Source organism: Mytilus trossulus, chromosome 2, assembly GCF_036588685.1.
Source record: "Mytilus trossulus isolate FHL-02 chromosome 2, PNRI_Mtr1.1.1.hap1, whole genome shotgun sequence".
Lineage (NCBI taxonomy): Eukaryota > Metazoa > Mollusca > Bivalvia > Mytilida > Mytilidae > Mytilus > Mytilus trossulus.
Window position 1 is genome coordinate 80,862,728 of NC_086374.1, and position 15,089 is coordinate 80,877,816.

A 15,089-nucleotide genomic window follows, 5' to 3' on the forward strand; every position below is an offset into this window, starting at 1 on the left:
ACTGCATTTTACACCTATGTTCTATTTATAGCCATGGCGGCCATCTTGGTTAGTTGGCGGGGTCACCGGACACAATTTTTAAACTAGATACCCCAATGATGATTGTGGCCAAGTTTGGTTAAATTTGGCCTAGTAGTTTCAGAGGAGAAGATTTTTGTAAAAGTTAACGCAGGACGACGACGGACGACGACGACGGACGCCGGACGCCAAGTGATGAGAAAAGCTCACTTGGCCCTTTGGGCCAGGTGAGCTAAAAAGGAGACGGTCACCAATAAGTCTTCAATGCATCGAGAAATTCCCGCACCCGGAGGCGTCCTTCAAGTGGCCCCTATACAAATATATAGTAGTTCAGTGATAATGAACGCCATACTAAACTCAAAGATGTACACAAGAAACTAAAATCAAAAAAATACAAGACTAACAAAGGACAGAGGCTCCTGACTTGGGAGAGGCGCAAACATGCGGCAGGGTTAAACATGTTTATGAGATCTCAACCCTCCCCTATACCTCTAGCCAATGTAGAAAAGAAAACGCACGACAATACGCACATTAAAATTCAGTTCAAGAGAAATCCGAGTCTGATGTCGAAAGATTTAACCAAAGAAAATAACCAACTGACAGTAATACATAAATAACAACAGACTACTAGCAGTTAACTTACATGCCAGATCCAGACTTCAATTAAACTGATTGAAAGATTATGTCTTCATCGTATGACTATCAGGCACAATCCTTCACGTTAGGGGTTTAGTATTATACCATCATAACATATATGAGAAGAACATAACTCGTGTCATGACAACAACTGGTTTTTAGGTAAATGTGCTTAGGTATGATGCAAAGACCCTATACGTGAATTAATCATCATGATCATAACGCCAAATAAAGGCAACAGTAGTATACCGCTGTTTAAAACTCATAAATCCATGGACAAAAAACAAAGTCGAGGAAACAAACTAAAATTGAGGGAAACGCATTTAATTTAAGAGGAGAACAACGAAATAACTTTAAAATGTAACACACACAGAAGTGGACTAAGCAATAAAAAATCCTATGAGAATAACAAATATAGGCAATATTTAATGAGCTGACAACAGTATCGTAACTGGATCTCTTCTTAAGTAAAGGTTTTGTTAGCATCTGAGGTGAATACTGACATATTTGTGCTTTATATAAAGAATATTTCCATAAAATTAAAATTGAACGTGAAATACCTGAACGTATAAGAAGTCTGCGTATTGAGCTATATTTACGTATGATGTCCTTATACCGATGATAAAATTTAGTAAATGTTTTAGTTTGTGATATCAAAAACCCTGGTGTAATAATTGTCAATAAATTTCTCTTGTTAAAATCTAAAACATTATTACATACACGAGTAAATCGTACAAATTGAGATATATAAACATCATGATATGGTGACAAAGGAACGAATAACTTTTATCATATATATCAAGATCAAAGAACGGGCAGTGGTCATTGTTAGTATTAAGCTTAGTTCAACAAGCATAAATTTCTTTATTATACATGCTAAAGTAGTCATTTTTGAGAGCCATTATATCATCCAAAGTGCTATTAAATTTATGTATAAAATGTTGTTTCGATGGGTCTTTGCTGATTTTTATCATAAATTGGAACTCAAAGCAATGCAAAAACAGGTCCAATATAAGTGGTGCACAGTTAGTTCCCTTTGGAATTCCGATAACCTAACGATATGCGGAATCTCCAAAGAGAAAACAACTGTTATCTTTTAAAAATTCAAATGTCCAATCGACATAGTTTTTTGTTTATTGCTACTAAAAATGACATAAAAGAGTTAAATTAGGTGTTGGAATATTTTCTCAATGAAAATGTGAAGCAATGTGGTATATAGTGTAGAAAAATAAACACTTTAAACAGATTCAAAATCACCAATACAGGCATAGTTCTTATATGTTGTCAATTTTCTATCACTTCATGGTTTAGCGTTAGTTTTTTGTTTGTTTTTAGCTTTACAAAGATACCTAGGACTCTTACGAAAACAATATAGCCAGTAAAAACAAACCCTTGCAAAAAATGAAAATTACGAATAGTAAAAAAACAGTAGCTTACATTTCATGGAACATTAAAAGACATATAAGGTGAACGCTTTTGGTCGTTTTCATTTAGAATTGTTTGATTGAAACATTTCGACGGTTCGAACATGTACTTGAAAGTCAGCCACATCAACTTTCATGTTTTTATTTTTATTTAAGGTAGCTTGAAACAACTTAAAACGTTCGTAGATCTGGCTTATATTGCTAGTGGAGATGATCCGATGGATATATCAAAAGTGACATGCTTACACTCTGCAGCTGTTGGGTACGAAGATCTGATATTCAAGTTGAATAAAAACTGCAGCTTTCTTAATTTTATAGAACTTTGCCATGAAGTATGGAGATCTCTTGACAATAATCCGTATTTAGCTTTACAATTGGTAAGTATAGTTTGTACCTTTTCAAATTATATTAATATATTTGAAAATATATATTTTATATTTTTGGGGATATTTTATTGCTGTGATGCATTTGCTCTGTGTCAATATACTAAGCTAGAACTAATTTTTGAAATACAGATAACAAGAAAAACGGGAAACGGGGACAAAACTCATATAACAATGCTTAATAAATTCCCAGAACTTTACGAACTCATTGCCCAAAAATCAACAACTAGTATTATGTCTTTAAACGAAAAACATCTCTGGCGGCGAAAAAAAACGAATCAGAAAAGCAAAAGGTATCTCCAGGAGAAGTTAAAATACCTTATAATAATGAGAGTAATAATCAGAAGAAATAAAGTAATATCTTTCCTTCGTGTGAAAATAAATACATTGCCTATACTAATAGTATCAAATATAAATCAATTGTTTAGTTAAAAATTGAAGGTCTTCCAACATTACATTTCTAACTTTTTCTGCACCAGATGCGCATTTCGACAATACATGTCTCTTCAGTGAAGCCCGTGACCAAAATATGTAAAATTCAAAGTTTATATAAAAGATGAAGAGCTATGATCAAAAAGTTCCGAAAAGTATAGCCAAATCCGTGAAAGAAATCAGATCTTTCCATGGGGGAAGATACGTTCCTTAATTTATAATAATTTTTAACATTTTGTAACAGCAAATTTAATAACACAAAAAAATCCGTATTTTCATGCCAGTACCAGAGTACTGGCTACTGGGCTGGTGATATCCTCGGGAACAAACAGTTCACCAGCAGAGGCATCGACCCAATGGTAGTAATAACATTAACGGTATCATTTGATCTGCACTAAATTGTCTCTTCCCGATAAAAAACAAGTATTATTTCTGTTCGCATGAAATAGCTTATTTTCCACTGATTATGCAACTAAATGGGATCTTTATACGTTTCATTAAAAATAAGGGAATAACAAGCTACTTCAGAGTTTCAGTAGGCGATTTACTGTGTTTTCAAAAACAGATCATTGTATGTTGATGTTTGCAGTACATAGTTTTTAGGTATTTCCCTCTTGAATTACAGCTGAAATAAATTTCGGTAGGTATTTCTCAAGATAATTTGTCAACCATCTCTTTATAAAAGACAGATTGACCTTATTTTGAACAAAAATCAAATAGAGATTATTCGGCTCCAAAAGAGCATAAACTATAGGATACAAAATACATAAATATCTTATCGAAATATAGCCAACGGTACCAATTCGCCCTTCAACATCGATTTCAAATATCATTCAAATCAAAACATTTTAAAATTTATCTTAATTAGGTCTTTCCACTTTTCTGTGGAAAGACCTATTGTTTTTCTTCTGATTATTTTTTTTCTTCCGCCTAATTTTGTTCTTGCGATAAACATTTGTTTCGCAATATGTTGCCTTGATATTTGGTATATGATATCGAACAGTTTATGCGCTTTTGAAATTTACCCTGTGTAACCGAAAACATTTCTTTGTAGGAGTTATCTCCCCAAACACTGTCTTCCTTGTGTTCACAACTCCTTCGCAACCATAAAAGATAACGACAAATTTATTTTACAAAATTGCTCGTCATATCCTTCGCATGATTTGTCTTATTTTGACCAAAGCAATATGACCGCTCAATATGAGAATTATTTCCCCTTATGCATCTGATATAAGTGATATGCATTTCTATCTTATAAACCATAAGTGATAGAGACCTATGATCTTTTGATTTGAGGTCCTTGGTCCAAAAAAAAGGAAAATTTGGTCAAGGTCAAAGGTCAAGGTCATATTCCTATATTTGAATTTGGCTTATTTTCACTTTTATCCAAAGACCGTATAAGATATCAACAAATTATTTTTACTAAATTGTTAGTTGCGACAAGTCGTAACACATACATTTTTATTGCAAGGATACGTTGAACGTAAAAGGGAGTTTTCTCCCCTCTTGTATTTAAAAATACGCGTTTGGTGATATAACTCATTAACCAAATATAATTAAGACCTATGGTCTTTTGATTTGAGGTCCTTAGTTTATGACCTTGAAATTGATCTCAAGGTCATAGCTTAATTTGACGTTCTAGATTTTGACCTTTGCTTTTATTTTATATGTATACATGATAAAGCTATAAAACCTTTGGAAAAAGGTATCAAACCATTTAACCTTGAAAAAAAACAACCGGAAGTGACCTTTTGTAAACCGGGAGTAGCTATTTTTTGTACTTTATTAATATAAAAGTATATAGAACCAGATATATTTTGGAATCAGTGTCAAGTAAATATTCAAATATAATCGTAAGTAACATTTTTCAAACCGGTTGTAACAAAGTATCTCCCTTATTTAGAAAAAAAATGTATGGAAACCATATATTTTTGGAATCAGCGTACTGGAAGCTATCATTTGACGATTGAAATGACATTCAAAACTTAGTTTCACAACTTTCATATCAAAATACATTGTTTTGATGGAAAGACCTTCAATTGTTCTCTGAACAATTGGTTTTTAATTCTTGTATGCTATTGTTCTTAATACTTTTGTTCTAAATATTTGAGATTATGTGCTACTTTTGATTACGAAAAAATCATTTCCAGTATCGGGAGATAGCTTTATTTCGCTGCTTGCAAAATCACATGGTTTCTACATTTTTGTCGTTCACATAAGGGTGGTGATTAGCTACTTCCATTTACAGCAGGTGAGATCCGGTGAAACGATTTTTGTGCTGATTTAAAAACACACAGCTTATATGTAATGTCTCATAGAATATGTGCAAGAGTTATTTCCAAATTGCACAAGTACACTTTTATATAGATGTCGAACATTTGTAAAGCATTTTGAACATGTTCAGAATAACAGCAACAGTAGTATACAGCTCTTCAATTGTCACAAGTCGCTGAAGTAAAAGCAAATCCGGTTCACATAACGAAACCAAATCACTAAACTATATCCCGTTAATATGTTTAACCCCGCCACATTATTTATGAATGTGCCTGTCCCAAGTCAGGAGCCTGTAAATTCAGTGGTTGTCATTTGTTTATGTGTTACATATTTGTATTTCGTTATATTTTTTTTACCTAAATAAGGCCGTTAGTTTTCTCGTTTGAATTGTTTTATATTGTCTTATCGGGGCCTTTTATAGCTGACTATTCGGTATGGGCTTTGTTCATTGTCGAAGGCCGTACGGTGACCTGTAACTGTTAATGTCTGTGTCATTTTGGTCATTAGCGGATAGTTGTCTCATTGGTAATAATACCACATCTTCTTTTTCATATGACATAAAAGCAACAGAACAAAAAAAAGCCACTGAACTTCTACAAAAATAAACGTACATAGAATCGGACTTTTTGATTACAAGTGTCATATTTATGACTTGGAACAAAGCATCATCTTAAAAACAAATGCAAGAAGAATTAAAAACCAATTGTTCAAAGAACAATTGAAGGTCTTTCCACCAATAAGGATATATCTTGATATGAAAACATTAAAATTCAGTTAAAAATGTCAGGTCCTATTGCTTAATGATGTATAAATATGAATTTCAAGCAAAGGTCAAAATCTAGAACGTCCATTTAATCTATAACCTTGACCTCAATTTCAATGTCATAAACCAAGGATCCCAAATCAAAAGACCTTAGGTCTGTATTATATATGGTTCATGAGTAATATCACTTTACGCATAATTCTAGATATAAGAGGGTCAAAGACTCCCATTTATTGTCTACGCACCCTTCCAATCAAAATTTATAAGTCACGACATGTTGCAACTAACAATTTAGTAAAAATAATTTGTCAAAATCTTATAAAGTTAATGAAAAAGAGTAAAAGTAAGCCAAAATGAAATTTAGAATTTGACCTTGACCTTTGACCTTGACCTAATTTTCATTTTTTTGGACCAAGGATTCTAAATCATAAGACCCTAGGTCTCTATCACTTATGGTTTACCAGTAAGAAATGCATATCACTTATATCAAATGCATAAGGGGAAATAACTCTCATATGGAGCGTTCATATTGCTTCGGTCAAAATAGGACAAATCATGCGAAGGATATAACAAGCAATTTTATAAAATAAATTTGTCGTAATCTTTTACGGTTGCGAAGGAGTAGTGCACACAAGGAAAACAGTGTTTGGGGAGATAACTCCTACAAAGAAAAGTATTCGGCTACGCAGGGTGAATTTCAAAAGCGCATAAACTGTTCGATATCATATACCAAATGTCTAAGCAACATATTGCGAAACAAATGTTTATTGCAAGAACAAAATTAGGCGGAAGAAAAAAAAAAATTAAAAAATTAAAAACCAATTAAAATGTCATTTCAATCGTCAAATGATAGCTTATTGTACGCTAATTCCAAAAATATATGGTTTCTAAACAATATTTTTTTTAGAAAAGGGAGATACATGTAATTTCTTACTTCCGGTTTCAAAAACGCTATTTCCGATAATATTTGACTATTTACTTGACACTGATTCCAAAAATATCTTGTTCTATATACTTTTATATTAATAAAGTACAACAAAAAGCTACTTCCGGTTAACATAAGGTCACTTCCTGTTTTTTTTCAAGGTTAAATGGTTTGATACCGTTTGCCAAAAGTCTCATGGCTTTATCATGTATACACATGAGGTAAAAGCAAAGGTCAAAATCTAGAACGTCAAATTAATCTATGACCTTGAGATCAATTTTAAGGTCATTAACCAAGAACCTCAAATCGAAAGACCATAGGTCTTACTTATGTTTAGTTAATGAGTTATATCACCATACGTGTATTTTCAAATACCAAAGGGGAGAAAACTCCCTTTTACGTTCAACGTACCCTTGCAATCAAAATTGATGTGTTACGACTTGTTGCAACAAACAATTTAGAAAAATAATTTGTTGATATCTTATACGGTTTCTGGAAATGAGTGGAAATGAGCCAAATTCAAAAATTAGAATATGACCTTGACCTTTGACCTTGACCTAATTTTCATTTTTTTGGACCAAGGACCTCAAATTAAAAGATCCTAGGTCTCTATCACTTATGGTTTACCAGTTGGAAATGCATATCACTTATATCAAATGCATTAGGGGAAGTAACTCTCATAAGGAGCGTTTATATTGCTTCGATCAAAATTGGACAATTCATGCCAAGGATATAACGAGCAATTTTATAAAATAAATTTGTCGTATCTTTTACGGTTGCCAAGGAGAAGTGCACACAAGGAAAACAGTAGAGTAGGCTAATGCCGCTACAAGGCAGCACTCGCACCCGCAAAGTGGAAAGGGATTAATATAAGTTGCAAAACTTGTTTCCCAATCCACTATAAATAAATATGTTTAAAAAAAAATAAAAAAAAATAAGGAAAACAGTGTTTGGGGAGATAACTCCTACAAAGAAAAGTATTCTGTTACGCAGGGTAAATTTCAAAAGCGCGTAAACTGGAAATCATATACCAAATATCTAAGCGACATATTGCAAAACAAATGTTTATCGCAAGAACAAAATTAGGCGGGAAAAAAAAAATCAGAAGAAAAACAATAGGTCTTTCCACAGAAAAGTGGAAAGACCTAATAATCAGAAGAAAAACAATAGACCTAATTAGGACTGAAAAATACATAAATGAATATTGTTATAGCACTTTTACTTTTTTATTTTGTTTTGGTTATTTCCCTTTGACCTGACTCTGTTCTTATAGATATACTGTAATTTTTTTATTGTATGATTAACATATTGTATTTGTGTCTTTCATTTTTCTTCTGTGCTTTGTCCTTATGCGTGTCAGGCTGTGTTCACACAAAACGCCGTGTAGAGTAAACATGTTTACAATCAATTTAGTGTAGTGTACACTGGTTTCACAATACATTTGTTCAAATCTATACACCTTGTTTAGCTACCAGTACATAAGATTTGTTCCCACTTGTAAACTATATGTCATTTAAATGTTCATTACGTAGAACTGAATTCAAAATTTTTGGACAATTTTTCTAGCGGTAAGGGAACAATCATTTGACTTCAGAAGGGGGTGAGGGGTGGAAATGAAAATATTCCGATCCCCAATGGGAAAAAAAAATGTTCATACAGATAAGAAAAAAATATTCTGAATCAAGAGTTTCCCCATACATTATAGTGTTAAATATTGAAAAAAAGTATTTGATCACCAGCATCGAAAAAAAAGGAATAAAAACGTACGCGCGAAAAAAAATCTGACTAAGATAAAAAAAAAATAACCCTCCCCCTTTTTTAAGGTTAAGTGGTTGCTACTTTATGAAAGCCATTATTATAATTTGCAGTAGTTTAAATATACTAGAGATGTCTCGATTACGCATTAGAAAACGTTAGCTGCAGCAGCGTGCTTACAGCCGAAAAAAAGGATTGAGATATTAGGGATCACTACATTTTTATCTTTTCTGTTTGTTTCAAATGGCATTTCTTCTCCAAAGAGTATTTGGTAAAAGAATAGGGTAACGTTTTTTTTATTTATTTTAAATGTTATTTAACGGATCTGAGATACTAGAAAAACATATCATTTACCTCACATTTTTTAGTCATGCATTTATGCGTGAATCGTTGTTTGAGTAAAGACCAGTGGCGAATATTGCTGTGTACGTCAAGTCGATTCGGGAAGACCTTTTTAAATAAATTAGACAGCAACTATTTTTCATTTTTTGGGGAGGGGAAGAGGGAGCGGGTAGGATGCGTGGGCAATTATTTTTTTTCAGTACAAGTTTTGGTGACAAGTCGAAATCAATTTTAGCATTATATATAGTGGCAGCTGAGGTTGAAACAAACAAATTATTTTTTTCAGGGCCAAAACCTGGAAACATTTTTTGTTTCTAAAACAAAATCCATAGCTCACCACACCCACCCCTTGCCTTTATGTTTTATACTCAAGTGTTATAGACCCCCCCCCCCCCGATTCAATTGGTTGCTGTCAATTATGGGTTCGGCAATGATGCTGCTTTTAGTCTTGATCAGGATTTAATAAAGGTCATTAATTGTTTTTTAACAAAAGAAAATCTGTAAAATTTAGACAACAATTTCTGTAAAGAACTTTACTAATAATTATCATAAATATCAATTTTACTCAAAAAAAGTTTCCTCCTTAAATATATATACGGTGAAACTAATGTCCTAAATGCCTAGTTTTGTGTACACTTAACCTACACAAGGCCTAAATTGACTATCGACTGCGTGTAGATAAAACATGATTTAAACTACATGTAAACATTGAGTTTTATCAATGGGAACGCAATTGTGTTTAGTTTACATGTGAGTTAAACTAACACAACACCGAATTTAGGTCAATGTAAACACGGCCTCAGTGTTTATTTGTTACATATGATGTAACTCTGTACTTATATATTCCTTCATCGTGTTATTGTGATAGGGTCACATGTTTTTTTTTATCTCTTTTTTTTTATTTTGCTAACGGCCTTTGTCTATACGCCTTTTTGTGATTATTTGTTTCATTTGTTTGTTTTCATATTGATTAAGATTAAGAGACAGTGTTGACAGCTGAACCCCCTTTTTGACATTTCTACATATTATGCCTCTCTTTTTTTGTGTCCACACATTGTTGTCAATATTAAAGAAATTTAAGCGAATTCCCTACAAGTGAGAGGTTTAGCTAGCTTTAAAACCAGGTTTAGTTTAGATGCATGATTTTTTATTAGTTGTTAGTGGCTTTGAACTAGCTTTCAGATAACTGCGAGTATTCTCAGATCTGTTCATTGTGTCTTTTTGTGTCGGGATGTATAAGTACCCGGCCACGTCCACTTGTCTTTTTTGTCCATCTGATGAGTTGAGCCTTTTTCAAGCCTGATTTTTTATAGTTCGTTCTTATGTTGTGCTGTTATTCCACTGTCCCAGGTTAGGGGGAGGGTTGGGATCCCGCTAACATGTTTAACCCCGCCACATTATTTATGTATGTGCCTGTCCCAAGTAAGGAGCCTGTAATTCAGTGGTTGTCGTTTGTCTATGTGTTACATATTTGTTTTTGGTTCATTTTTTTTACATAAATAAGGCCGTTAGTTTTTTCGTTTGAATTGTTTCACATTGTCTTATCGGGGCCTTAAATAGCTTTGCTCATTGTTAAAAGCCGTACGATGACCTATAGTTGTTAATGTTTGTGTCATTTTGGTCTTTTGTGGATAGTTGTCCTATTGGCAATCATACCACATTTTTTTTTATGTTATTCAACCAATTTCTACGTTAGAAAATGACTTTACCAAGCCAGAATATGACAGCTGTTATTCTTTTGTTTAATATGTCTGAGGTTTTGAATTTACCCTTTGATTAGGGACTCCCCGTTTTGAATTTTCTTCGACATTTGGTACTTTTGTGAATGCCAATGAGACAACTCTCAATCTAAATAACAATTTAAAAAAAAAGTAAACCATTATAGGTCAATGTGCGGCCTTCAACACGGAGCCTGGCTCAAACCTAACAACAAGCTAAAAAGGGCCCCAAAATTACTAGTGTAAAACCATTCAAACGGGAAAACCAACGGTCTAATCTTTATAAAAAAACGAGCAACGAGAAACACGTATATATTACATAAACAAACGACAACTACTGTACATCAGATTCCTGACTTAGGACAGGTGCAAGCATTGGTCATTTTATAAATTTCCTGTTACAAAACTGTTAATTTTAGGAAAAAAATCCGGATTTTCTTATCCCAGGAATAAATTACTGTAGCCGTATTTGGCACAACGTTTTGGAATTTTGTGTCCTCAATGCTTTTCAACTTTGTATTTGTTTGGCTTTAAAACCTTTTTTTTTATCTGAGCTTCACTGATGAGTCTTATGTAGACGAAACGCTTGTCTGGCTTATTAAATTAAAATCCTGGTACTTTGATAACTGTTTGCAATTCAAGACGTTGGGTTAACAAATAGTTAAGACATCTGAGGAAAAGGTTTGTATAAAGGATATTTTTATTCTGATCAGAGTAGTTATTTTAGCTGTATATTTATCATTTCCTTAAAGCACGGAGGTTTACTTAGCCATAGATCAAGATTTAATCCACCATTTTTGTTCTTAAAATTTCCTATACCAAATCAGGAATATGTGTTGTTATCGAATATTTGGTTTTTATGTATGTTGCATTGTTTGTTTTTTCTTGTCCTTTTTTTTTACATTAGAAAATGCCTGTAACAAGTTAGGAATATGATTTTTTTTATCCAGTCGTTTAATGTGTTGGAGCTTTAGGTTTTGCCATTTGATTATGACTTTAATCTAGAAAATGATTTTGAGGGTCGGTTGACAAACAAATATTTACGACAAACGAGATGATGCTAGCTTCCTAATTGTGACCTTTTCATTTTTAAACCAAGAGTTCCGTATTTTGAAATTGAAATCATCACTCTGTAAATTTTACGATCACGAGCTTGTTAAACGTTATGGAATATCCGTTTAATAGATGATATCGGATATTTTTCTTATGAAGATATTATAATCCCACCTATTTGTTAATATGTTCACGCATCACTGTCAATATATTGGAGTTAGATGTGATTGCCGTACAATCTAGAAGTTTAGCGCTATGAATCCAGATTACAACCCACCATTTTTTTGCATATAAATAAGCTTGTGCTTAGTCAGGAATATGACAATTAGTGTTCATTCGTTTTATGTGTTTGTGCTTTATATTTTGCCATTTGATAAGGGACCTTCTTTTTTTAATTTTCCTCGGAGTTCAGTTATTTTGTTATTCAAATTTGTTCTGTTAAATACTATTGTTGTTTTTATATATTTATCCTTTATATTATTTTCTATTTTAGACAGACACTGGACGTTATCTCGAATGGTTTAAACAGGTTGATGAGTTACGTGGTTCTATTGAGATGACTTCATTAGCGCAGGCTAAGGCGATCAATACCAATGGAATATACATAGTTGGTGCTGTTATTGACTCATCTGAACAGAGGCAGTTGGTAAGTTCTGTTTTCATCAACAGGTCTATTTTGATATTGTATAATATTTATGAGGAACAATTTGTTTTTGGGTTAATGAAGTTCTCATTCCGAACCTACTAAAAGACAAAACGAATGCGCGTTGCGGAATGTTATCCTATCACTAAACAATCCATATTCCAGCCAGTATTTACATCTCTTATACATCACAAATGAACATACAATGAAGGTTTCAACGGATTAAAAAAAGACTGCTTAATAATTTCCTCACTATTGACGCAGATTGACGACTTCACATTGAAATATATGACAAACGGGAGGATTTCAGCTTCCTAACTGTCAATTTGCTACTTCTTTTAGCAGTAACATACTGTTCATTCGTATGGTATTTATATATCTCAGTTAATACATTATGATGGTGTATGTAAATTCTTTTGATTTGAGCGTCATTAATGAGGCTTATGTAGAATAAACGCGCGTTTGGCTTATTAAATTATAATCCTTGTACCTTTGATTACTATTCGCACCATGCAGACTTCATACACAGGAGCGTGCACCTTACGCAAAAACTGCTCCCATAAAGTTTGTGGAGCAAAGATTAAAGATAAGTTTCCGTAATTTTGATTGACGTCATCACAAATTTGTTAATTCACACAATGTGTCTGTGTGTAAGGTCGTGTTCACACTAAACGCCATGTACAGTAAACATGTTTACAATTAGTTTTATGTAATGTACACTGGTCTCAAATTAAATTTGTTCATATCTATAAACCTGGTTTAACTAACTTTATATGATATTTAGACTTGCAAACTACATGTCATTTAAATGTTAATTGCTTTTCTAGCAGTTATAAAAGCCCTTTTAATGATTTGCGTTACTTATACCCAGAACAAAGTGGGGTTCCAAATACATGTCCCCATTTAAATAAATGAATCGTCGAAAAACCAAGGCTCCAACCCCCAACCACGCGATCGATCCCAGATCTACTGATTACGCAATAACAAACGCAGGATAAGTGAGCTACCATTGCGGTTGTTTTTTTTATGGAAAGGGGGAGGGGGAGGCTAAGATGAAAATTTGTGTCCTGCATTTGTTTTAAGTCGTAATCTCTGTTCCTCTTATACTCGCTTCTTTCTGTTCTTCTAAATGTTTGTATGGAGTCAGCCTTATTTGATAAAAAAAAAAGAAAAAAAAAGAGGATCACAGTTAGTTACTGAACAAGTACCATAAACGCGCATGACATTTATAGTGTGCTGTTTAAATTTAATTTTCATACCGTCGCAGTGCATCATAAACAATTTCCCTTCGCAACAGCTTTGTCTCTTAAGAAAATGTACAACATTCAGGAGGTGTTGCACATAATAAGTCTATCTTATGTCGAACTAATTCATATTCAGATTTCAAACAAATGTTTACAAGTAGGTCCTGAGTATGAATGTAACAACTACAATCAATGTAAATAGCTGTATAGTCATTTTGTTTAAACAAGATGTTGATACGCCCTCATTATATTCTGATATGTAAGAATATTTGTGACATTGATTAAAAAGTCTCAGTGTTGTAGTTAGTTATACCAAACAATAAAAAAATAAAAATACGGCTATCAATTATTGTGCTTATTTTATGATAATAATTTGAATAGGATGATGTGTTGACAATAAAATTTATTGATGACCAAGGAGTACTAGAAAAGAGGCATTTTTATTCTTATAAACATTTGCATGATCTACAATCCCGACTGATGTTGGTAGTAGCAGATACAAACAGAAACAAGCAGGATACCGAGAGATTTTTGGAGGTAATGTCTTGTTTTATTTATCACTATACCCTGTAGTGGTTGTAAGAAAATATTGTTTACATTCTTTGGGAATTGATTCATTGACTCTTAAAGCCAGAATGCATGTATGTATAAGAGTTTTCGTGGTTTTTTTTTAGATGAGAGTATGCAATACTTTTAAAATTTGACAAGGAAAATAAAAAGATTTATACTTGTCTAATTTGGTAATTTATGGTGTCTTTCAGAAACAGAATACCATTGTGTATCATTAATATTTCAATTTTGATTTGAAGCGGTCATTCTGATCTAAACACCTCTGCAAAGTTTGACTAATAAATTATTAAGTCGTGTTTAGACAACAATGACGATAATCTCGATATCTTTTTAAGGCAAATCGCGTGCACTTACTTCATTACTACTAAATCGGTTTTAGACAATTCAGTATTATACTGAAGTGAACATGTAAATAAAAACTACTGAACAGTCTTAACACAAACTCACTAGATATTGTATATACTTCGACAAGACAAATAAGTATGAAAATAGTTCGAGGACTGACAGTACATAACCGTTTTTGTTTTGCTCATTCTTTTGATCAGATCAAACTGGTCTTTTATAAATTTCATCATGTTGCTCCTGTTGCACGACTAACAGTTTGTAACAAATTTAACTATTATAATTAACATAGAATGAGAATTATTTTTTATTCTCCCCTAAAACCATTATAATTCACGTGGCTGTTTTTCTATAGAAGATAGGAATATTTGGTAATATAAAAGAGTAAACGGAATGCATAGATGTAAACGGTCACGAACTGACATTAAGAGAGCAAGACAGAGGAATAAATGTACATAACGGATAGTAACCTTGGGATAGTAACCTTGTCATATCGAGATACGTTTAGTACAGTGAGTTTGTCATAGTTTGGTTAAGATGTACATGATTGTGTTAAGTATCTTCCCC

The 15,089-nt window shown here is 32.8% G+C and overlaps 1 protein-coding gene across 1 annotated transcript in view; it reads left to right on the plus strand.

Annotated features, from left to right (window-relative positions):
* The window catches only part of LOC134706028 (E3 ubiquitin-protein ligase rnf213-alpha-like), a 70,995-nt gene that overhangs the window by 7,121 nt on the left and 48,785 nt on the right, over nt 1-15,089 (plus strand). Inside the window, exons 3-5 of the mRNA XM_063564737.1 lie at nt 2,235-2,455; nt 12,217-12,369; nt 13,992-14,147. Coding sequence (XP_063420807.1) covers nt 2,235-2,455; nt 12,217-12,369; nt 13,992-14,147 — 530 coding nt within the window. The remainder of the gene's footprint in view (nt 1-2,234; nt 2,456-12,216; nt 12,370-13,991; nt 14,148-15,089) is intronic.